Source organism: Schistocerca cancellata, chromosome 7 (genome assembly GCF_023864275.1).
Source record: "Schistocerca cancellata isolate TAMUIC-IGC-003103 chromosome 7, iqSchCanc2.1, whole genome shotgun sequence".
In the NCBI taxonomy this organism is placed as follows: Eukaryota; Metazoa; Arthropoda; class Insecta; order Orthoptera; family Acrididae; genus Schistocerca; species Schistocerca cancellata.
Genome location: NC_064632.1, coordinates 85,811,175 through 85,837,645, shown reverse-complemented (window position 1 = coordinate 85,837,645; position 26,471 = coordinate 85,811,175). Strand labels below are relative to the sequence as shown.

Below are 26,471 nucleotides of genomic sequence, written 5' to 3'. Positions count from 1 at the left end.
AAGGATGGCCCTCAATATCAGTGCGGAAATGTTTGATGGCCTCATAAACCACCAGAAGCTCTCTATCAAATGTAGAATATTTCTTCTGTGCTGTAGACAGTTTCTTTGGAGAAGAAATTAAGTGCTGAAACTGTGTTGCCTTTGCTCTGTTGTAATACTGCCCCGACCATGATGTCACTGGCGTCCATAGTGATGAACAAATCGGCAGATGGATCAGGGTGGGGGAGTATGACTGTGTGAGCTAATACTGTTTTAAAAGCCCTGAAAGCCTCTAGCATGGGTTCAGTCCAACGGACTGGTTTAACACCTGAAGTTTGTTTGTCAGAGAGCAAGTCCGTCAGCGGGGCCTGCACGGCGGCGGCAGAAGGTAGATGAGGGCGGTAGTAATTTATAGTGCCTAGGAAACGTCTGAGTTCTTTGTACATAGCTGGGGGTGGCAATGACATGATAGCCTGCACATGGGATTTTGGATTCTGTATTCCTCTGTGGATGCAGTGTGACCCAGAAATGTCACAGAAGACTGACGCAATTGGAATTTTTCTTTGTTGACCTCGACACCGTTGGATGCCCAAGTCTGGAGGACCTGGGATACATGATCTTCGTGGTCTTCAGTCGATTTGCTGGAAATGAGTATGTCATCGAGGTATTCGAAACAGAACTTGAATCGTCATAACAATGAGTCAATGAAACATTGCCACATTCTTTAAACTGAATGGCATGAAGTTGTACTGGAACCAACCGAGCGGCGTGATGATCGCAGTCTTTGGAATGTCCTCCGGCATTATGGGAATCTGGTGATAACCGTGTTTGCAGTCAATCACACTGAAGATTGTGCCACCAGATAACGTATGAGTGAAATCGTTTTATGTTTGGTGCGGGGTAATTGTCCATGAAAGTGCAAGCATTTAAATGTCTGTAACCACCACGCATTTACATCTACACTCCACAAGCCAACTGATGGTGTGTGGCGGAAGGTACCTTGAGTACCTCTCTCGGTTCTCCCTTCTATTTCAGTCTCGTATTGTTCATGGAAAGAAAGACTGTCAGTATGCCTTCTGTGTGGGCTCTAATATCTCTGATTTTATCCTCATGGTCTCTTCGCGAAACATACGTAGGAGGGAGCAACATACTGTTTGACTCCTCGGTGAATGTATGTTCTCGATACTTCAACAGAAGCCCGTACCGAACTACTGAGCATCTCTCTTGCAGAATCTCCTACTAGAGTTTATCTATCATCTCCGTAATGCTTTCATGATTACTAAATGATCCTGTAATGAAGCGCACTGCTCTCTGTTGGATTTTCTCTCTCTCTTCTATCAACCCTATCTGGTACGGATCCCACACTGGTGAGCAGTATTCAAGCAGTGGGCAGCAAGTGTACTTAAACTACTTCCTTTGTTTTCGGACTGCATTTCCGTAGGATTCTTCCAATGAATCTCACTCTGGCATCTGCTTTACTGACGATTAATTTTACATGGTTATTCCATTTTAAATCACTCCTAATTCCTACTCGCAGATAATTTATGGAATTAACTGCTTCCAGTTGCTGACCTATATTTTAGCTAAATGATAAAGGATCTGTCTTTCTATGTAATCGCAGCACATTACACTTGTCTACAATGAGATTCAATTGCCATTCCCTGCACCATGTGTCAATTCGTTGCAGATCCTCCTGCATTTCAGTAAAATTTTCATTGCTACAACCTCTCAGTATTCTACAGCATCATCCGCAGAAAGCCTCAGTGAACTTCCAATGTTATCCACAAGGTCATTTATATATATTGTGAATAGCAACAGTCCTACGACACTCCCCTGCGGCACAACTGAAATCACTCTTACTTCGGAAGACTTCTCTCCATTGAGAATGATATGCTGCATTCTGTTATCTAGGAACTCTTCAATCTAATCACACAATTGGTCTGATAGTCCATATGCTCTTACTTTGTTCGTTAAGTGACTGTGGGGAACTGTATCAAACGCCTTGTGGAAGACAAGAAACACAGCATCTACCTGGGAACCCGTGTCTATGGCCCTTTGAGTCTCGTGGACGAATAGTGCGAGCTGGGTTTCACACAATCATCTTTTTTGAAACCCATGCTGATTCCTACACAGTAGATTTCTAGTCTCCAGAAAAGTCGTTATACTCAAACATAATACGTGTTCCAAAATTCTACAACTGATCGATGTTAGAGATATAGGTATATAGTTCTGCACATATGTTCGATGTCCCTTCTTGAAACAGGGATGACCTGTGTCCTTTTCCAATCTTTTGGAACACTACGCTTTTCTAGAGACCGCTTCAAGAAGGGGGGCAAGTTCCTTCGCGTACTCTATGTAAAATTGAACTGGTACCCCATCAGGTCCCGCGGCCTTTCCTCTATTGAGCGATTTTAATTGTTTTTCTATCCCTCTGTCATCTATTTCGATATCTACCATTTTGTCATCTGTGCGACAATCTAGAGAAGGAACTACAGTGCAGTCTTCCTGTGTGAAACAGCTTTGGAAAAAGACATTTAGTATTTTGGCCTTTAGTCTGTCATCCTCTGTTTCAGTACCATTTTGGTCACAGAGTGTCTGTACATTTTGTTTTGATCCATCTACCGCATTGACATAAGACCAAAATTTCTTAGGATTTTCTGCCAAGTCAGTACATAGAACTTTACTTTCGAATTTGTTGAACGCCTCTCGCATAGCCCTCCTCACACTACATTTTGCTTTGTGTAATTTTTGTTTGTCTGCAAGGCTTTGGCTATGTTTATGTTAGCGTTGAAGATCATTGCTTCCATAGCAGTTTTCTAACTCGGTTGTTGTACCATGGTGGCTCTTTTCCATCTCTTACGATCTTGTTTGGAACATTCTCATCTAATGCATATTGTATGATGGTTTTGAACATTGTCCACTTTCTGTACGTTCTTCACATTCGAAAAGAACCGTTGTGTTTGGTGACGAGGTGAATTGGTGAAGACCAATTGCTGTCCAATGGCTGTAGAATGTCTGCCTCCAGAAGTTCGTTAATTTGCTGTTGGGCCGCATGCATCTTAATGGGGTTGAGACGTCTAACCTTGTGTCTAATAGGAGAGCCGGCAGTGGCAATTATCATGTGTGTCGTTCCTTAAGTGACGGAAGAGACTGAGAACTGCACACGAGGCTGTGCACGCAGCATGGAGTGGAGTGTGGCATACAGCAACTGTCTGTTGTTAACTTTGCATTGGGTAACCAGTGCATCTGAGAGATGTGCTGGTGTCACACGATGGACAGTAATGGCCACCAAGTTGCTTGGCTGGTGCGCGGGAGAGGAGGAATTTTTATCAACAAGCGAAGCGGCTGCCTGCGTAGTGGGCGTGGTCGTGCTGTGCGAGCAACTGTTATTAGAGACACTGTTTAAAAAACGAGGCACTGCACTTAGTGGGCACTTGGGTGGTGCGATGGTCACTGAACGCAAATCGTCACATGCAGTGAATGTTTTTGAACTAACCTGATTAGTGTTCGAACTGATGCTTGGCAATGAAGTTTGATCTGGTGAAGGAATTGCGAACTACAGTTTCAACAGCGAGGTGCGGGCTGCAGCGAGCTTGTTATAAGTGTGAACAATGAACAATGCGCTGTTTCAGCTCGTCATTCTCCCAGCGGAGGTGCACCACTGAGTCATATTCTGAAACTAGGTTAGTGACGCAGGTCACAATATTGCCCGTGACGGCAGAACACTTGCAAACTGTATCCCATGTTGTGGCAGAAATGGAACAAGGAGAATGGGTGCCAGAGCACGGTATCTGAGTGTTAGATGGGTGGTGTAACACTGAACACTAGACTATGTTCAGGGTGGCTTGGAGCTTAAAGTGGCAACAATGAGAGTTTTCCCTGCATACTGGCCACACACTCTTTGTGGTAGGACCATAAAACAATGGTGAAACCTGTTGGCAGTCCCACTGTCATAGTACAATGTTGCTGGGTGAAGAGGCTATGTTGGGTGCACTTGTTCCCATGTGGTCGCGACACTGGCCTGCCAATCTGGTCGTTTGTTCTGGCGAAATGGATACATAAAAATGTCCGTTACTGATTTTTGAGGAAGGTGAGGCTGGTGTTGCTTGGTAATAGTTGACTGCATGTGCGTTTTGCACAAATGGCGGTGTTGCACATGGCACTACTGTAACTGATGTAATTGTGCGTAGAGGATCAAAGAACGTGTGTGAATTTTGGTCCCTTTGCACTTCGTACGAGTGATTGATCGTCACACTATTTAGTAGATTGTCCACTTTTCACTTGTTGTTGTGCCTAATCTGGCAAAAAAAACCCTGAGTCCATTGTTTGAGGTAACTGCGTAACACTCGGTCATTGTGGAGTTGCTAAAGTAGAGGTTATCCTCGTCGAAGATCATAGATCATTGTCCATTAGTTGCGAAATAACCGATGGCAGAGGGTTGTGTTGGCCTAGTCGTAAGAGCTGGGCCTCCAAATCTTCGTAAAGAATGTTCGGTGATGTAGCCATGATGTCGGACGTGAAACCTGTTGATTCTATACAACCGGCGCGGAAGTCATAGAACTTTTTGTCTGGTGTCACCAATATGGGATTCTGGATATGGATCATAATATATGTAGTAAACAGTTCCCAAGTTTTCTATATACACATATAATTTACCATAAAGACTGATAAACATGAACATTGCATGAAGTACAAAGGCCGACTGGATTAAACATGGCAGCTCATCAGAGCAGTTAATATTCTAAAGATTGTAATTTATGTGGTCGATGTGACCTATCGACACCACATTGTTATTATTATTTACATTTTATGGCCTTCATTGAACCACTCTAGCCAACTTTATACAAAGAATTTTTCAGTTTCCTGTCAGCCCAGTACTTCTTCATTCTCTTGGATCGTATCCTTCTTTCTTCATCGTAAATCACCCTTCCTATTGTCTGTTTGTTGACTCTTGTTTGCAGTCTGGTTTTTTTGTCTGTGAGTTTCCTGATCTTGTCAGTTTTGTTTCTTATGTCTTCCAATGTAATCTGTTGCTCATCCATATCTTCCTTGATTTCTGTAATCCACTTAATGTTGCACTTACTATTCCACAATTTTTCTATTATTCTCCTGATGATCCTGTTCTCTGGTGTTCTGATTAGATGTCCGAAAAATGATACGAGTTTGTTCCTGATTTTACTCATTACTGGTTCTATTTCCTTGTAGACTGTTTCATTTGTGGCTACTCTCTAGTGTCCATCTTTCTGGTACGATTTGTTGATGCACGTTCTGATGATTCTTCTCTCTATTTTGAGTGTTTTGTCTATTCGCGCAGTGTTAGTTGTTTTGAAGATGGTTTCGCTTGCATATGTTATTTCTGGTTGACTGACTCTTTTGTAGTGTTTTAATTTTGTTGCTATTGACAGGCTCTTTTTGTTGTAGGTGTTCTTGATGATATATTGTGCTCTAGTCAATTTGTTTATCCTGTTATGCCATCTTGGCTTTTCATTGAGGTTATATGTTATGATTTCTCCCAGATATTTAAATTTATCTACAATTTTGATTTCTTGGTTTCCTATGGCAGTTTTGTTTACGAGTCGTGGATCAGTTAACATGACTGTTTTTTCAAAGGATATTCCAAGACCAATTTTCTGTGCTATTTCCTCTAGTGAAATAATTTGTTGTTTGGTTTCCTGAATACTGTTGGACAAGAGAGCAAGGTCATCAGCAAATCCTAGACAATTTAAACGTATGTTGTCTTTGGGTCTTCCAATTTAGATGTTCTTTGGGTTACTCCTGTACCATTCCCTCATTATGTATTCTAAAGCACAGTTGAACAGCAGGGGTGCCAAGTAATCTCCTTGTCTTGAACCTATTTTTATGATGAATGGCTCAGAGAGTTGTCCCCTCAACTTGACTTTTGATACAGTGTTGGTTAAGGTGAGTTCTATCACTTTGATTAATTTTGTATGGAGCCCGAAATTTCTTAAGATTTTTAAAATGTAAGTTATATGGATACAGTCATATGCTTTTTTAAAGTCCATGAAGGTTATTACAAGAGGTTTATTTTGTTTCTTGTAATATGCTATGGCTAATTTTAAAGTGATGATCTGTTTTGCGCAGCTTCTCCAAGGTCAGAAGCCTCCTTAGTATTCACCTAATTCTTCCTCTAGTTGCTCTTTGATCCTCTTGCATAGGATTCTGGAGAGAATCTTGTATGTGCATTCTAAGAGAGATACCTCTATAATTATCTGGGTTGCTTTTATCTCCTTTTTTGTGGAGTGGGTGGATTATGGCTGGATTATGGCCGTGGTCCAATGTTCGGGAAACTTTTCTGTTATCCAGAGTTTTGTTAGGGCTATGGGTAAGGATGTTCGAACTGTATCACTGTCATATTTCCACACGTCTGAAACTTGGTCTTCTCTGCATGCCTTATAATTTTTCATTTCTCTGAGTACTGTTTCCACCTCTTGGATTGTTGGAGGATCTATGAGATCAGGTGGAGTCTTGATTGGTGTGTCTGTATTAATTGCTAAAACGTTCCTGGGGTTCTTCATAATTCAAAAGTTTACTAAATGCTTTTGCCATGATTTCAGCATTTTCCTTGTCAGTATGTGCTATTTTTCCATCTTCCATTTTCAGCATTAACATGGGAGAGGCAAATTTTTATAACTGTCTTCCAAAAATTTTGTAAAAGTCTCTGGAATTGGTTTTATGGTAATTTTCTTCTATTGAGTCGATTAAATCTTTCTGTGATTGTCTCTTGGTTTGCCTGATAATTTGTGTGAACTTTTTTCTGATATTTTTGAGGTTGGTTGCATTTTCTTCTGTTTTGTGTGTTTGAAATTTTAACCATGAATGATGTCTTTCTTCATGAATTTTGTCACATTCTGAAATCCACCTATCATGTCTTTACATGGGTTCAATGGGGCTAAATTTTGTGCTTGTTGCCTGAGAATTTGAACCAGTTCTTCTAAATTATCTGTCAGTTCTATGTTTTGTGTGACTTCTCTGTATTTCTCATTTCTAATTAATTGGTGGGGATCAAAGTTCCTCTTTCATTTATTGCACTTTGGTTTCTTTTTTAGAGGTGTAAAAGTAATTTTGATTTTGACAATGTAATGATCTGAACCTGTATCTACTCCTCTTAATACATTAACATTTTAAATTTCTCTGTGGAAGAATGTGTCCATAAATACATGATCCAGCTGCCATTCTCCTTTTCTCCAATCAGGATGTTTCCAAGTTTTAAGTTGGTTTGGCCTCCTTTTGAAGTATGTGGACTTTTAGATCAGTTTGTGTTCCCTACAGAGTTCAACAAGTCTTTGGCCATTCTTACTTGCTTGTTTATCTGGAGCCCATTTCCCAATGATATCCTGGTATTTCTTTTCTCTTCCGAGTTAGGCATTGAAGTCCCCTATCAGGATCTTAACATTGTTAATATTTACTTGGTTTATTGTTTAGTCAAAGAGATCCCAAAACTTTTCCACTTCTTTCCTAGTCTTTGTTAGAAAATTCTTTTCATTAGTAGGGGCATCGGCATTAATGATGATGGTATAAATTTTGTTGGATGCTTTTAAACTCAGAGTTGCAGTTCTAGGGGCGATAGCTTGAACATCTATAATTGAATCTATTATTTTCACATTGACTATAAACACTGCTCCAAATTGGGGACATTATTTCATAATCCTTATTCCAGGTTTCCCATTGTAAATTCTGTAGCCTTGCGATTTGAATGGTTCTTCTGTAGTATCTTTGATTTCCTGGAGTCCTGCTACTAAAATTCATCCATCAAATTCTTTGGTTTTCCTGATTATATTATGAGTTGCAATGTAGTTGATCTGATCTTGTTTAATCCTGTTCTTATGAACTGGCATAAGAGTGGGTGATTGCCAATGCTCCGACTCATTGTTGCCTTCTAGGTGGCTACCCACTGAATCCAATGTTGTCTTCTCCTGCGTTATTGGACAGGACGGTGGAAATTTTTTCCTGAAAGACCTTTCCATGGCTGACATTCGAAGGTAGTTAACCTTGGGTGGAGCAAGCTCCAATTTACAACCATGGTTGTTAACTGCAGAGGCACAACCCTAGATGTTCAGGGTTTTGGGTGGCATTTCCTCCTAACCCACTAAGGTACGGTTTTTCCACCAATACTCGGGTGGCTGATTGCAGTGGTTTCCCATTGGGCAATGGGGTTGCCATGTCCCTAAGCCACGTTTTATTTTTATTACATATTTTTGAAAACATGTAGTTACATTAAATAATAAAAGAAAGTACATTCTTTCTACCTCAAATAATGTTCTGTCATAAATAATGTTCTACCAAGTAGCAACAGAAGAATCAGTTAACATCATAAATAGTGTGCTTGCCTCAAGCAAACTGATAAGTCTTTCCTCTGAACCTATGGGCTTTCTCTAGTCATTTTAATTTTTGAGATTTTTGGCTAAATGAGCTTGTGTAAAATTCCCAATTGTTCATGAGAGATTAAAAAATAACTGAAGAAACAGTCTTCACAAAACCACAATTCCTTGCACAGTCGGTGAAATTCCCTGTCACGTTTTAGTGTAGTGTTAATTTCATATCTCCACTACCTTCATTTCCTCTAAGTGAGTGTAAATAAAGGTGACAGCTAATCATCATAAGAACTGCTACTAATGTGTAGTGGACGGCAGCTGACTCGCTCGCAACGAGCGCCATTCGACAACTGAATCACTGTGTCCTGCCCACACACTATTTGACCAGTTTTGACCACAGTAGGCAACAAAGTGTTTTGAGCACACTGGCAGCCCACTGTCTGTCTGACATGGCCTTATTCTCCACGTAATCACATAACCTATGAGATTTGCTTATGACATGTTGCTCAATTCTTCATCCATTCATGATTATGTTGCTGCCATACAAAACACAATGTTTCATGTGGTTTTCAATTTAAGATATGTACTTTGAGCATTAGCTGGCTGTAGTGAAGTTGATTCTGTTGTATTTGATATAATCAAAGTATAGTGGGCTCTTGACTATCTGGCCTCCAGACTATCCTACCAACTTAATTAATATCATGGTAATCCTTCTCTATAATAAAATGAGGATTAGTGTATTGTAGGTACTGTGCTTATCCAAAGCTTTAGCAAGCAGACACCAGCTACAATGCTGTGTGGTCTTTCAGACTGTTTTCTTCACTTTTTGTAACCCTAACACTTCTGGAGTCACAACTATAATACTGAATAAATTATGGGAACCACTGTTCAAAGACCGATATGTCCAGCTTGACCTTCCACCTAGTCGAGAGCCTAGGAAAATTGTTTTGTTTCTTCAGTTCTGCATCTGCATAGATACTCTGGAAGTCATCATGGGGCACATGGCAGGGGGTACCCTGTATGACTACTAGTCATTTCGTTTCCTCTTCCACTTTCAAGTCAAGTGAGGGAAAACCTGTATGACTACTAGTCATTTCCTTTCCTCTTCCGCTTTCAAGTCGAGTGAGGGAAAAATGACTGTCAGTATGCCTCCATATGAGCCTTAATTTCTCGCAGCTTATCTTTGTAATCCTTATGTGTAACATATGTTGGCGGCAGTAGAATCATTCTGCAGTAGGCTTTGAATGCTAGTCTCTAAATTTTCCAAATAGTGTTCCATGAAAAGGACATCTCCTTCCCTGCAGGGATTCCCATTTTAGTTCCTGAAGCGTCTCCATAACACTTGCCTGTTGTTTGAACCTACTAGTAGCAAATCTAACAGCTTATCTCTGAATTGCGTTGATGTATTCCTTTAATCCAACTTGGTATGGATCCCAAACACTTGAACAGTACTCAAGAATAGTTCACACTAGTGTCTTATGTGCGGTCTCCTTTACAGGTGAACCACACTTTCCTAAACTTCTTCCAATAAACTGAAGTCGACCATTTGCCTTCCCTAACACAGTCCTTACATGCTTGTTCCATTTCTTATCGATTTGTAACATTAAGTCCAGGTATTTAAAGGATGTGTTTGTCTCAAGTAGGACACTACTAATCCTATATCTGAACATTACTTGTTTGTTTTTCCTACTTATCCGCTTTTAATTTACTTTTTCTACATTTAGAGGTAGCTGCCACTCATCACACCAACTAAAAATTTGTCTAAGTCATCTTTTATCTTGTAGAGTCACTCAACTTTGACACCTTCCCGTACACAACTTTGACACCTTCTCATACACCACAGCATCATCAGAAAATGACTGCCGATAATTCATTTATATAGAAAATAATAGCAGTCCTGTCACACTTCCCCTGGGGCACTCCTTACTATAGCTTTGTCTCTGATGAACACTCGCTGTCAAGGACAACATACTGGGTTCTATAACTTAAGAAGTCTTCAAGTCACTCACATCTCTGTGAACCTATTCCATACGTCTGTATCTCTGTTAACAGCCTGCTGTTGGGCACCATGTTAAATGCTTTTCGAAAATCTACAAATTTGGAATCTGCCTGTTGCCCTTCATCCGTAGTTTGCAGTAATCATGTGAGAAAAGGGCAAGCTGAGATTCACATAAACTATGTTTTCTTAAACCATGCTGATTTCCTGGACATAAACTTCTCAGTCTCAAGAAAATGTATTGTATTTGAACTGAGAATATGTTCAAGGATTCTGCAGCAAACATATGTTAGGGTTTGAATTTTAAAATTTTCCCGTCGAATTGACTGTTCAAACAAATTTCGGGCTTGCAGCCGGTCGTCGTATTGAACGACGACCGGCTGCAAGCCTGAAATTTGTTTGAACATATGTTAGGGTTATTAGTCTATAACTTTGTGAGTCCGTTCTTTTGCCCTTCTTATATACAGGAATCATTCACAGTTTTTATTGAGTCACTTGGCACTTTGTGCTGGGCAAGAAATTCATGATAAATGCAAGCTAGGTAGTGGACCATTGTGTTATAATAGTCTTTGTAAAACTAAAATTGGATTCCATCTTCATCTGGTGACTTATTTGCTTTCAGCTGTTTCAGTTGTTTTTCTATGCCAGGGATGTTTATTACTATGTCGTCCTTGCGGCAGTCTATTTGATGGTCAAACGAAGATATGTGTGTACAATTCTTGTGCATGAACAATTTCTTGAATGCAGAATTTGAAACTGTGGATTTTGTTTTGCTATGTTCAAGTGCCATACCAGACTGATCAACAATTGACTGAAAGGAAGCCTTAGACCTGCTTAATATGACCACAGTTTTCTCAGATTTTCTGCCCGATCTGTTGCTAAGGTATGACTGTGGTGATGGTTGTATGCTTCATGCACGCATAGGTGTTTTCACAGAGCACGAATCTCTACTAACCTTTGCTTGTCATCATTTGTGTGTTCACTTTTGAACCATGAGTGGAACAGCCTCTGCTTCCTCAGCATTTTCCAAATTTCATTATTAAATCATGGTAGATCTTTCCCATCCTTAATCCACTTACTAGGCACATAATCCTTCAGATCATGATTTACAGTCTGCTTAAACTTTGCCCATAATTCCTCATGTCCATGATTTTTTAACTAAGTGATGCCTTCCGCTGTCTAAGTGAGCTGGTGACAATGGCTTATCTGCTCTTTCTAGAAGAAACACTCTTCTAGCTTTCTTTAATGATTTATTATCTTTTGTAACCATAATTTCTATAATGATGTCATGATATGGTCCAACCTTTTTGTGGCAAAATAACAATTTACTAACCTTTTGGAAATGTTGCTCTCTGTGTTTTTTAGAGTTTTCGTTGTGTTGAAGTCATTTAGTAAATCTCGTGCTTCAGTTTCAGCTAATGTTTCTTATTGTTTCAAGTGAAATATGTCGGTAGAATTTTCATTCAGTGTTGTAACTTCATTGAGTGTTCCAGTGGCCACTTGAATTTTTGGTTTTAGCTAATAATTTTGTAAAGTTTTGTTGGTATTGGTATTAGCTGTGGTGTAGTTGTATTAATACAAGTAGTTGCTTTCTTAGTAGATAGAGAATTTCTAGACCACTATTGTTAGTTGTATGAATAGCTCTACTGGTGTAACTGAACTTAGTTAACGTAGACGCATACTTTTTTTTTCAGTAATGTGAAATTTTACTGTGAGTGAAAAGTGTGGGCTCTGTCGTAGGTTTGTGATTAGTGGATTGCAGTGTGGGATTTATTCAAAGTATTTTCATTAGGGGGAATGAAGTGGGGAAGCCAGTGGGCATTCAAGCAAGATCCTGTACTGGGAATGCAGAATCTGTTGTAGAAATAAGTTGATAGAGAAGCTGGAGCATAAGATCTGTGCCCTTCAGGTGCAGTTACAATGCGCAAAGGAGGAACTAGATAGGTTGAGGAGGGTGAAGGGTGGTGGCGAATGGGAACTGGCAGTTGGCAAGAAGGCAGCTCAGAGGAGATATTCGGAAAGTTATACTTTGCATATATGCAATAGATTTGACCAACTGTCAGAGTTGAGTGGAGAGGAGCCTCTTGTAGCTGTAGATGTAGGAAACCTGCAGCAGTCCTAAGCAGTTAGGAGGCCTAGGTTAGTTGCAAAGTCTAACAGAAAGAAGAAGGTTCTGCTGCTACGTAGTTCGCGTGGTAGAGGTGAGGGCCAGCAGCTGCAGGAAGTGTTGGGGAATGAGTACCAGGTCACCAGCATTGTGAAGCCTAGTGCAGAGCTGGCTCAGGTGACTGGCAGCATAGGGGAGTTATGTAGGAATTTTACAAAGGAGGATCAGGTATTGGAGCAGGGAACAGTCTTGATAGGGATGAGGAATATGATGTAGGTGGTGACCTGGTAAAGACGGATACTCAAACCGGTGGCACCTTGTCAAGGAACAAGAGTGGCATGATGTTTATAGTGCCGATAACCTAGATGATAAATATAATGCTTTCCTTAACACATTTCTCATGCTGTTTGAGAGATGCTTTCCATTAGAATGTTCTGAATGGGGTACTAGCAAGCCCGAGTGGTTGACTATTGGGATAAGGATATCATGTAGAACAAAGTGGGAATTATATCATGTTAGAAGTAGTCACAATCAAGCTGCAGTAGCCCACCATAAACAGTACTGTAAGGTGCTTAAAAATGTTACTAGGAAGGCAGAGTATGTGTTATGCAAATATAATAGCTAATTCACAGTATAAAACTAAAACCATATGGTCAGTTGCGAAGGATGTGTCTAGTCAGCAGCACAAGGTTGGCAACATAGTCAGTCAGCAGTAAAAATATTTCTGTTACTGATAAATCAGATATATACAAGTATTTAACAATCATTTTCTGAAAATTGCTGGTGAATTAAATAAAAATTTAGCTTCTACAGGGAATCACATAACTTTGTTGGCAAATGCCTTTCCGAGATGTCTGAAATATTCCTCTGTGATACAGACAAGGGGGAGATTGAGTCAATAATTAAATAACTGAAGACTAGGGACTCTCATGGTTATGATGGAGTGTCTAGCCGAATATTAAAGTATTGTGTTGCATATATTAGCCCTGTATTTAGCCATATTGGTAATTTTTTCTTTAGGAATGGTCAGTTCCTGAACAATTAAAGTACTCAGTTGTAAAGCCATCAGTGTTATCTGAAGTTATTTAAAAAGCTGTATGAAAGTTTAATTGATCATTTTATATCACATAATTTATTATCAAATGTACAGTTCAGCTTTAAAAGTTGCTTAACAACTGAAAATGCCATATTCTCTTTTCTCTGTGAGGTACTGGATGGATTAAACAAAATGTTTCGAACCCTAGGCATATTTTCTGATTTAACTGAGGCGTTTGATTGTGTTGATCACAAAATATTGCTCCAGAAGTTGGACCATTGCAGAATACGGGGAGTAGCTCACAATTGGTTCACCTCATACTTTAGCAACAGGCAGCAAAAGGTCATTATTCACAATGGTAAGAATGGCTGTGATGTGGGGTCTGAGTTGGGTACGGTCAAGTGGGAGGTGCCCCAGGGATCAGTTTTGGGACCACTCCTGTTCCTTATTTACACAAATGATATGCCCTCTAGAACTGCAGGTAACTCTAAAATATTTCTGTTTTCTGATGACCCTAGCTTGGTAGTAAAGGATGTTGTGTGCAACATTGGCTCAGTTTCAAATAGTGCAGTTCATGGCCTAAGTTCATGGCTTGTAGAAAATAAACTAACATTGAATCATGGTAAGACTCAGTTTTTACAGTTTCTAACACACCGTTCAACAAAACCTGACGTTTTAATTTCGCAGAATGGGCATATGATTAGTTAAACTGAACAGTTCAAATTTCTAGGTGTTCAGATAGATAGTAAGCTGTCGTGGAAAGCCCATGTTCAGGGTCTCGTTCAAAGACTTAATGCTGCCATTTTTACTATTCGAACGGTATCTGAAGTGAGTGATCATTCGACACGGAAATTAGTCTACTTTGCTTATTTTCACTCACTTATGTCATATCGTATTATATTCGGGGCTAACTCTTCCCATTCTAAAAGGATATTTTTGGCTCAGAAACGGGGTGGTTTGGGCAGTAAGTGGTGTAAGTTCACGAACCTCTTGTCGACCCCTGCTCCCATGTCTGGGTATTTTGACATTGGCCTCTCAAAATATATATATAGGATTTAGCTAAAAAGAAACGTAGGGAGATCAGGATTTTGGAATCAGCTGCTGAGAATTAAAAAGGAAACGTGAAATTAAATGCTAGAGATTCTTTGATGAATGATCTGACTCAGGAGATGAACACAAATGTCCTGAAAAACAAACACGATCAGATTGTGTTGAGATCTGGAGAAAAATTAGTATGTTGCATTCTAAGATTTTGCAAACTCTTCAGGATGAGTTACAGAAGAGTGTTAATATCCACAAAGGATATAACTTAAAGACATTCATTTCCCTCAAACACTCAGTGAATTGACACATTGGAATAAGATATGTCAGATACTGCATTTATACCATACAATCCCAGAGCGACAGACAGAATTGGCTATATATTGTGCAAATACAGCTTAAAGAGTTTTTATAAACTGGCAAAGAAGATCAAAGAGTGTCTCAGATCGGCAAAGGAGCAAAGGGAGCTACTTGAAATGTTGGGAATATACCGAATACTGTGTACACGTGGTAAAGTCTGTGTGGGAATGTTTGGATGATCAGTCAGCACCAGGATCACAGAACATGTGTGGCATTGCTGGTTGGGGCACTTTGTTTTAAAATGAATTAAGAACTACCTGTGGACAGCAGATAATCAAGAACGACATGTCAGTCTTAGACTGCCAGCCGTAGAATCAGGCATGACAGTTAGTGCGGATTTTCAGCAAATGATAAACAAATTTGCATACACAAAAGGAAGGAGGAAGTCATTTCTCTAACTTCTCTGTATTTAAGAAAAGGTCTGTTAAATGGTATTGTGTCATGCATTTGGGACTCTCTAAATTTCACATTTAAATGAAGTAATTTTGGTAGGATATTAAACTGTATTGAGTTTCTTAGTATTTTTACCATACATTGTGTCGAAGTTTGATGCTTTTGTGGTAATTTTTCAGTAAAAGGAGCTGTTGAAGTGTGGCAATTATTTCATGATTTTTTAATATTTAACTTGCACATGTGCTTCATGTTATATGTTATTTAAATACTTAAGTAAAGTTTAGCAATGAACTTAATGATTACACAACTGTAAATGAATATCAGTAATGAAGTTTAAGAACAGGGGGCGTCAAATAATAATACTGCATAAGGATGTCATACACCCTAATTACAGCCATGATGTTCTGAGAACCAAATAACCAGTGTCAAGATCTATTAGCAGTTGATCTATTTTACCCCTAATTTCCATAACACTCTGATGTAATAAGCTTGCTGAGTCTTCTGTTCTGCATTCCCCATTTATTGAATTAACTTCCAACTTTAAAGGGACCTTTCTCAAACAGGGCATTCCTCCCACCTGACTTATCCTTAAAAAAGGTCAATATCACTGGAATTAGGTTCAAGTGTGCCTGTCCCACTGCACTGTCTTTAGTAATAGTACCACCAAACACACAGAAATGTTACTAAATTTTGAGCTGCTAATCTTTTTCCAGTTTAAGTACACCCAAACAGTCACAAGACACCCAAACATGTCAAGGGCACAGCGATGTACAAAAGTAAAAAGTCACAGAGGCCTATAAAAGATTTAGCAGACGGTGTTCTCCTGATGATGCATGTAGAAACTCAAAGAAACAAATTGATAAATACAGCAGGAGGCTTACATGATTCACTCTTTCTGGCTTCATACAGTAACTTTTCTGTTGCCCAGGATCATACACAAATGAGAGGAAGAGTGGGTGGAATAGAAGGACAGTAAGCTTTTGTTGATGAAACTGTCGTCTGTACTGTAGTCCCACCGAGCCGTTGAAGTGAAACAGGAACTGTTAAGATACTTGTTCCATTAAGTTTCAGGTGTGCAGCCGCAATAAATCTCCTTCTTCTTCTAATATTGCGGCTGTATAACGTTCAGAAATCTAGAGTGAGCCGCAAGACTGCCGCTCCAGTGCTCGCTTCGTTCCTTTATACTGTTGTACCGCGTGACTGTGCATGCGGCCACAGGTGCAAATGCACCAGAGACGTTGGTCGGCGGCAGAGACGTGCATAATGCACGAGTTGTATCTATGACTCCGCAGTTGATCTGTGTCGGCATATCGATATATCATTGTGAGCTGCACTGTGACGACGTCTTTGCGAGTTTATTACAGCGAGTGCCGGATTCCATGATTTATCAAGATTGAAACCACTATTTCTATTAATTAAATTCGTCGTCAAGCGAATTTCAATTGCCTCCTTCACTATCGAGTCCTAAAAGTATGATGTAGTTGCCAAAATTTCGACGTTGTCATACAACATACTGTGACCATTATCAATACAGTGCTCTGTCACTGTCGACTTGTTAGGTTGTGAAAGTCGTGTGTACCTCCGGTGTTCTGTACATCTTTCTTGGACGATACGAGTTGTTTGTCCGATGTAAGAAAGGCCACATTCACATGGAATTTTGTAAACCCCAGATTTTTGGAGCAGCAAATCATCTTTGACGGAACCCACGAGCGCAGCTGTCTTGGGTGGAGGATGAAAAATCACTTTTACTTTGTGTCTGCCGAGAATGCGTCCTATTTTTGATGAGAGGCTACCCACGTGTGGTAGGAAAGCCATCGATTTAAAGGTTTCTTCATCTTCTTCTGCTTTCTTTGTGGCCTCTTTCAGTTTCATTTTCAGTGCCCTCTGTATTTGTTGTGGTGAGTACCCATTGTCTTCAAACACTCTTTGTAAGTGGGAAAGTTCATCTTGCAGACTGCTTTCCTCAGAAATAGTAAGTGCTCTGTGAGTCAAAGTTTGGAGAACACTCATTGTCTGGGCAGGATGGTGGCAGCTATTTGCACGTAAATACAGATCAGTGTGCGTCGGCTTCCTATACACTTCTACACTTCATGTCCCAAAGTGCCATCCTCTCTGTGCTGAACCAAAACATCCAAGAATGGAAGGCATCCCTCCTTTTCAATTTCCATTGTGAACTTCATTTGATTGTGGAGGGAGTTCAGATGTCTTAAAGAAGTCTTGCAAGTTGTCTTCACCATGGGGCCAGACTACAAAGGTGTCATCAACATACCTCCAGAATACCGTGGGTTTCAAGTCAGCAGATTCAAGCGCCTTCTCCTCGAAGTCCCCCATAAATAAATTGGCCACCAGAGGGGATAAGGGAGTACCAATAGCGACTCCGTCCATCTGTTCAAAAAATTCGTTGTTAAATAAGAAATATGTGGAGGTCAGAACATGTTTAAATAAAGCTGAAATCTCTTTGTCAAAACTTCTTTCAATAAGTTGTAGAGATTCTGGAAGGGGAACCTTTGTAAATAAAGCCACCACATCAAAACTAACTAATATATCAGACGGGTTCATTTTCAATTATTTCAATTTACCAATGAAGTCAACCGAGTTTCTTATGTGGTGAGTACATTTTCCCACAAGAGTCCTCAACAGTGATGCCAGATGTTTGGCAACGTCATAGGTCGGAGAATCTATGTTACTCACTATGGGGCATAGAGGAACATCTTTCTTGTGGACCTTTGGTAGTCCATAAAGTCTAGGAGGCACCGGACCACTTGGTTTCAATCTCCGAACAACTTTTGGTGGAAAGGGAGAATAATTCAGAAGCGAAACAGTTTCCTTCGCCACTCGATTAGTGGAATCCCTGCTGATCTTCTGGTACATGCTATCACTCAATAAATTGTACATTTTATCGTGGTATTCGTCCCGAGACAATAAAACAGTAGCATTACCTTTATCTGCTGGGAGTACCACCATCTGAGTATCCAGGCGAAGCTTGCGTAGAGCAGCCCTCTCTGCCACAGATATATTGCTCCTTTGTGGGCAAGCCTTCATAATTGCACGACATGTTTCACGTCTTATTTCCTCTGCTGAATCAGAGGGAAGTGGTCGAACAGCTTCTTCAATGGCGCTGTTAAGATACTTGTTTTGGACATCACTCTTTGATACAAGGATACCTTTGCTGGTGAATGAACTAACCAATATTCAGTGCTTATGGCAAACAGATTTCAGTATGCCACTGTGTTTTAGGATACACATTAGCTTCTCAAGTGATGCCTATTCATGAAATGGCAAAGGACGTGGCTTGTGTTTTGATATTCATAAATTTTTGATTAATTTATCATGATACACCTAAACTGATTGAAGGAGAATTTAATTTACTTTAATGGCTACTTGTACATAATCAGTCTCAAAATTTTACGAATTTTTTAACCAGTTGGCTGTATTTTTAAGAATAACAAACTTTTTATTACTTTTTGGTTTTACTGAAATGTGTTTGACTATTTAGCTGATGATTGTTTTGTTTACTTACACATAGTTGATAATCACTATACACTGGTGTGTGTCCTATCATTAAACCATCTTCATTTCGTGGCTTATTTTCCAGAGAAAGAAAGAATTCACTTTGGTTATTTACGGACATTTTTGTTCCACAGGTTGGTATGATATAAGAAACATTGGTGAATTTCGTACACTTGTGGATGTGATTTTTGTTGGGGCCATGGGCCCTCCTGGTGGAGGACGGAATCCGGTCACTGCTCGACTTCTCAGGCACTTTCATTTCCTCAGCTTTCCTGAACTTGAAAATACAAGTAAGGTAATTAATCAGGTCACTGCTCGACTTCTTAATTGCTTTCATTTCCTCAGCTTTCCAGAACTTGAAAATACAAGTAAGTTAATTAATCCATTAGTGCCAAAAAAGAAGCATTTAATGTAAAAAACCAATTTTACATTTCTAGATTTAATGTAATATACCATATATGCAATATGAAACACTGTTGAGAGCCATACGTACACTTTTAAATTGAGAGAAACAAATTAACATGTGTTCAAATTATAAATAAAGGGTTTCTTCCCATTCAATTCACATATGGAACACAGGGAGAATGATGGTTTGAATGCCTTTGTGCATGCAGTAGTTATTCTAATCTTCTCCTCAACATCCCTATGTGAATGATACCAAGAGAATTGTACTATATTCCTAGAGTCATCATTTAAAGCCAGTTCTTGAAACTTGGTTAATAGACTTTCTCGGGATAGGTCATGCCTGTCTTCAAGGGTCTCCCAGTGCAGTTTCTTCATTATCTCTGCGACACTCGCCCACAGATTAAACAATCCTGTGACCATTCATGCTGCCCTTCTCTGTATACATCCAATATCCCCCATTAGTCCTATTTGGTACAGGTCCCACACACTTGAGCAATATTGTAGGATGGGTCGCACGAGTTATTTGTAAGCAATCCCCTTTGTAGACTAATTGCACTTCCCCAGTATTCTACCAATAATCTGAGGTCTCCAGAATGAAATTTTCACTCTGCAGTGGAGTGTGCGCAGATATATTTCATGTCCCTAAACAGTGACTTGTTGATATTTTAGTCATAGGATACTATGTGGGTTTCTTCTTCTTCTTCGTATTTGTGTGTGTGTGTGTGTGTGTGTGTGTGTGTGTGTGTGTGTGAAGTGCAAATCAAGGGATCTATGACAGATTATAGTTAGAAGAGGGACTAAGTGAACTGCAAATTTGGTATAGTATCCGACAGGTATTCCATCGGGCCCTGGAGCTTGTTCGGTTTTAACAATTTCAGCTGTTTCTCAACACCACTGACACAGATACTTATTTCATTCATCTTTTCAGTGGTACAAGGATTAAATTGAGCAATTTTCCTGGGTCTTCCTTCGTAAAGGAGCATTTGAAAACAGAGCTAAGTAATTCAGCTTTTGCTTTGCTCCCTCAATTTCAGTTCCTGTCTAATTTTCTAGTGACTGGACATTAACTTTGGTGCATGTGACAGTGTTTACAAACAACCAGAATTTCTTTGGTTTGCTATGGTATTCATTGAAGGCATCGTGCATTGCTCTCTTGACAGCAAAACTCGTTTCACTCAGCATCTCTCTATCTATGCTCTATGCTTTGTTCTACACCTATTATGCAGTAGTCTCTATTTCTTTAGAAGTTTTTTTACAGTGACTGTATACGACAGAGGTTCCCTTCCATGATGTCCTGTGCTACTGGGTATGTACGTGTCCAGTGCTTCGTCAACTATTTGTTTAAACTTGAGCCATAGTTCCTCTATGTGCTTCTACCCTCTGCTGAAAGTTTCAAGTTCCTCATTGAGATATGACACTACTAATATTTTATTTAGTTTACTGAATGTGTATATCTTTGTACTTGGTTTAGTTGTCATTTGCACTTTGGTAATCATTGTTGCCACAACCACATTATGGTCATTGATACCAGTTTTGATGTGGACATCCTCAGAGAGGTCAGCCCTGTTTGTTGCCATTAGATCCAATATGGTTCCAACATGAGTGGAGTTCCTAACTATCTGTTCTAGGTAGTTTCAGAGAAGGCATTCAGTACTGTTTCACAGGATGTCTTTATCATACACACAACTTACGAAACTGTACTTGGTATGATAAGCAGCAAAACATTCAACACAGTCCCACATAATGTTTCTTGCACTGGTATGTAATGGTGTTTTACAATTTATTCCAGCACGTTGTCTTTCTTTGAGTTCCTGTATTTTCACAATCTGGTGGTTCATTCCATTGAACCAGAACTTATCTGCTACAGTACTGGAATGTGGGGTTAGTCCAGATCCTTTTGGTGGTGGTATCAAGTACCTCTCCAATAAAGAACTGAAAAGAGCCTCGCATCATTTCCTGTTAGGAATATTTTTCTTATACTGATTCGTATTTTGGCCCGTTTGATCAGTTTCACCAATTGTTTGTAGTATTCTGTCTGTATGAAGGGTCGAGGCATTCCATGGGGTCCCTTGACCCTTGACAATATTTTTAAAGACTAGTTACTAGATTCACAACAGTTGTATATGATGCCACAGAAACAATGTAGATGTCATACAATTTATGCAGAAACAGACCATTATCATCTTGTGCTGCAGAATGAATAGTGCATCTTTCATCTTGCTACATTTCCTTCTTCTTTGGAAGAGGTCAGTTTTTAGGGATATTATATTCTCTCACAGTCCCAGTGCCCCAAAACTTTGCTCTCTTGTTGCATTTTTAGATAAGCATCTTTTATTATAAAAGTCTTCAGTTATAACATATATCCTTTCCATTTTACATTCCCTTTCTTCTATAGTAGCTTTTTCCAAAGTACTTTCTTGGATTATCTCCCAAAAACATTTAAATTTTTTTAACCTTCTTAATTTAGTCAATGTCTGTTTTCAGAAGTCACTATTATTGTTGTAAACAAGAGCAAGCACTGTAAACAAGTTGTCGAAATAGAAGTGAAATGGTGATTTCATTTCTGGAGGTAAATCTTCAGTAGTTTTTATGAGAAGCACAGTTGCTTTGCTGAAACACTTCCCTGCCTTGGGATCTACATCTACATCTACATACATACTCTGCAATCCACCATACGGTGCGTGGCGGAGGGTACCTCATACCACAACTAGCATCTTCTCTGACCTGTTCCACTCCCAAACAGAACGAGGGAAAAATGACCACCTATATGCCTCTGTACAAGCCCTAATCTCTCTCATGACTAGCTGACCAGTCTGAATACGCATTGAAGTCCATCGGGTAACCACAAGGTATTCAGTGAGCAGACCTTGTTTCTGAAGTTGATTGGTTTACCTTGAATAAATTGTTTCGGTCCATGCCTCCCGAAATACCTGACCATGCTTTCATCATAGAACAAATTCTGTTCAGGAACAAAATATTTGGAAATCTGTCTTACAGTGAGTAATAAGAGGTTGAATTTTCCACAATTTATCACTATTTGTTTGCACCATGAATTTTCCACAATTTATCACTGTTAGAAAAATGAGCCAACCAAAAGACCCTTTCACATCTATTCATCCTCTTTGCACTATACACCAGCTTATTATTTGTCCATTATTGCTTTCCCAATACTTTTTTTTTTAAATCGTAGGCCTACCTCCTAAGGACTAGATTTACCACGAAACATTTCATTTCCTCAGTGATTACAGAAGGATCGGGATGATTCTTAGGTAAAGTGTATCTTCATTTCCCTGGGTAATTACATTGATTACTTCATTGACGAATAGGTCAAATAACTCAAGTGCACTACAGATATCTTATCACTGGAAAGGGGAAATGTTAAAATTCTTTTCAAAATCTACTTTAATTCATGTACCCATTTTATCACAATGAGTGTATGACTTGGCCTGAACTGTTGTAAACTGTGGTGGCTGGAGCAAGCATAGCCATTGGCACTGAACCAGGCCTGCATCATTTTGCAAGTTTGAAGTTTGTGCTGCATGCGATTCAAGTAATGTCTTTTCTCCATTTGAAGTTCTAACTTCAGATTCAGCAAGAAGTTGTCTTGACTAAGACTGTCAGGAATTGCTCCATCTTTGTCATACCAGAACCCCACCAATCAATATGTTTGATTTAGTTGTGGCAATGAACATGTCTTGCACATTGTTCATTTCCAAATACTACATCAAAAGCTTAATGATGATGATGATGATAGTAATTTCTGAAAACAGACATTGACCAAATTAAGAACATTAAAAAATTTAGTTGTCTTGGGGAGATAATCCAATGAAGTAGTTTGGACAAAACTGCTCAAAAGAAATGATACATAGAATGGAAAGGACATATTTTATAATTGAAGACCTTTATAATAAAAAATGCAGGTCTAAAAATGCAAAAATAAGGCCTCATAATATAGTAATGAAGTCAGAATGTCTGTATACAAGCATTAAACTGTAAATGAGAAAATTAGAATTTAAAGTTGAATAATAAGGAAAATATCAGGCCCATGAAAAATGTGGAAGGTTGTAAATTATGAAGTAATGAAGAAATTTATTGAAACATAGAAAACATTTCAGAAGTAGTAATGAGAAAAAAATGACTGTTGTTTATAAAACATGCATATCAAATACAAGACAGTAGAGTAACCAAAAAGTTCTTCAGATATTTTTGGGATAAAAAGTCAAGCTGGATCCATAAAGTGCAACAGGATATAGAAAAAAAAAAATACAAAAGCTGAAGAAACAATTGACAAAGAATTGTTTAGGGAAAAAGGATTGAATATGGAAGGACTGGGGCACAGAAAAGTGAAGGAAACTGTTCTATAATGGACAAAGACAGGAAGAAAAAGGACAAGGTTACTATAAATGATATAAATGATCGAAGCAATTTCATAGATTTGCTGTAGCTAAATTATTTCCCATATGCATGCACACAGAAAAACTCAATGTTTTTTTCCCACATATCACAAGTTCTCCATATGTGTCCACCTACTGATTCTGATGATATCTAGTTGATAATCAAGTTCTTCCCACACTCATTGTGTCATGTCCATTATCTATTGAAAAGCACTGTTGATGCAAAATTACAGTTCTGGTAGGTATGCTGATAGAGGAGGCAGATTCATGCATTGTGCCTGTTCACTGCACCATTCACAAAAAAATGTTGCTTCATCACTGAAGATGAGTTTTTCACAAAACCCATCCTCTTCCATAAGCCATTGCAACTGTGCCAAAAAATCCAAGTGTCTGAATTTGTCAGGGCTTGTAGTAATTGCAAGCAGTAAGACTTTACTTGCAATCATTTGCTTAAGATCTTCCAAATAGTCAGCTGTGGTATATTCAGCTCTCTGCTTCCTCTGTTCATCAACTTCTTTGGGCTACTTCCAACACCCCTGCACATGTGATCAACAGTTTCTTGACTCACTGCTGACCAACCCATTGATTTCACATTGCAGAGGCATCCTGAAGCTTTAAGCTGTGCCAAATGGAGTTGGCAGTGATACATCTTTGTAGAACTTCATGTACATTGCACTGTTGTGGTAGACTGGTGTGAATGCATTTCAAACACAGGATACACTTTCTCGGTACCAGTCGCCATCTTGCCTAATAGCTCCTATGACAGGAATCTTAAATATGGCTGCAACAATACAAATTTTTTGACTGTTTCAAACAACGAAGATTCCAAGTTGGAATATCAACAACATAAGGGAAAAATAGATTGCTACTCTCTGTAAAGGTGACACAGTGAAGTGAAAACAGGAACAGTGAAACGACACTTACACATTAGCTTTCAGCCAAAACCTTCATCAGAAGGGGAAACACATACACATTTATTCACACAAGCAATCAGACACATGACTGCGACCTCCCGCAGCTTGAACCAATCAGAATGGATGTGCGTGTGTTTCCTTTTCTAATGGAAGGCTTAGGGTATTACATATGGTAGACAGGTGAGCACTGGGCAGGGAAAAATAGACAGGTCATAAAATAGAAGATTATGAGAAAATAAACAGTAGTGGCAGTAATAAGCTAGACAGAAATTACTGAAAAAAAAAAAACATTGTGAAAGAGTCAATAAGAGTGGAAATTATAGGACACTATGCATGGTAGGCAGGTGAGGCCTGGGAAGGTAAAAAAAGGAAAAAAAAAATAAAAAGATTGTGGAAAAATAAAAACAGTGAATGAAGGGAATAGTTACTGAAAAGAAATGCTGAGACCACAAAAATCAACATAAATTTAGCCCAGGTGGGCATGTGGGTGGGAAGAACTAAGTAGTTCCCACATGTGGAGTTCTGAGAAACTGATGGCGGGAGAGAGAACAGAGATGGCATGAGCGGTGAAACAGGCACTTAGGTCACGACTCTCATGTCGTACAGCGTGCTCTGCAACAAGATACTGTGTGTTGCCATTACGCTCTCTCTGTCTGTGCCCATTCATCCCATGTGATAACTTGGTGGTAGTCAACCAATGTAGAACACCAAACACTGTTTACATGACTGGTACAGCACATGTTTCACAGCTATTTCTTCTGCCTTTGGTGGTAAACATTTTTCCTGTTACAGGACTGGTGTAGGTGATGGCAGGAGGGTAAAACCTGATTTACAATGGGTATGGCCACATTGGTAGGAGCCACAGGGTAGAGAAATAGATGTGAATGGAGCGTGGGGTCTGACCAGGACAGTATTTTGGAAATTGTGAAAATATAAGACAGAATGGGCCTCTTTCAGGGCACGATTTTAGGAAGTCATAGTCCTTTTGAAGTAGCTGACTAATACATTCAAGACCAGGATAGTGCTGACAAGTGACTAGAGGTGCACTCCTACATTGTATTTTGAAGGGATCAGCAGTACCAGGATTGAGTTTGATGCCCTGAAACCTGCTTTTGTCCTATTCTGATAGGATAATTACATACAATGAAGGCTGATGTGAGAATCGTGGTGGTGTTGCTGTAAAGAGTCTGCATCTGAACAAATATGTTTGCCTTTAATGCAAGAGCTGTATAAGAGGGAAAGTTTGATATTTAAAGGATAGAAACTGTCTAAATGTGAGTAACTGCTGTTTTTGCGTAACCGTAATGTGAACATACAGGGGGTAGACAAAGTGCAGGAACACCACACACCCAACAAATTACCATACCTAAGATGGTGTAGGAAAACAGTTGGCATTCAAAACAGCTTCCATTCCATCTTGGAATGGATAAATGTACATCCTGTATGGTGTTCAAAGGGAACTTCTACCATTCTGTCGGTAAAATAGTGCCTAGTTCAGATAACACTGCAGGAGATGGGTAGCAATTGCTCACCACACAAAGGCTCAATCATACTGAGATCTGGTGGCCAGGGGAGACGTGACAGTTCATCCTCGTGCTCACTGAACCAGTCTGAATGATGCAAGCTGTGTGAACTGGGGTTCTGTCATTTTGGAACACAGCATTGACATCAGGAAACAAATATTATACCATTGGATGACCTGATCAGCAAAAATGGTCACATAATCCTTGGTAGCAAGTCAACCTTCTAGAGTAACCATGGGGTCCAAGAAATACCATAATATGATTGTCCAAATCACCAAACCTCTGCCAGCTTTCGCTCTTGGCAGCAAACAGTCTGCATCGTAGGCTTGGGATGGTATATGCCAGGCGAAAACTCAACCAGAAGTTTGAAACAGTGTGAAACAAGACTCATCTGACCAAATGTTTTTCTTCCATTGCTCAATAGCCCAGGGTTTTTGGCTATGGCACTTCGTTTTCCTGTTACAAGCATTTAATCACTAA

The 26,471-nt window shown here is 39.4% G+C and overlaps 1 protein-coding gene across 1 annotated transcript in view; it reads left to right on the top strand.

Annotated features, from left to right (window-relative positions):
• The window catches only part of LOC126092652 (dynein axonemal heavy chain 1-like), an 894,951-nt gene that overhangs the window by 390,688 nt on the left and 477,792 nt on the right, over positions 1-26,471 (top strand). Inside the window, exon 30 of the mRNA XM_049908374.1 lies at positions 18,890-19,050. Within this exon, the coding sequence (XP_049764331.1) occupies positions 18,890-19,050 (161 nt within the window). The remainder of the gene's footprint in view (positions 1-18,889; positions 19,051-26,471) is intronic.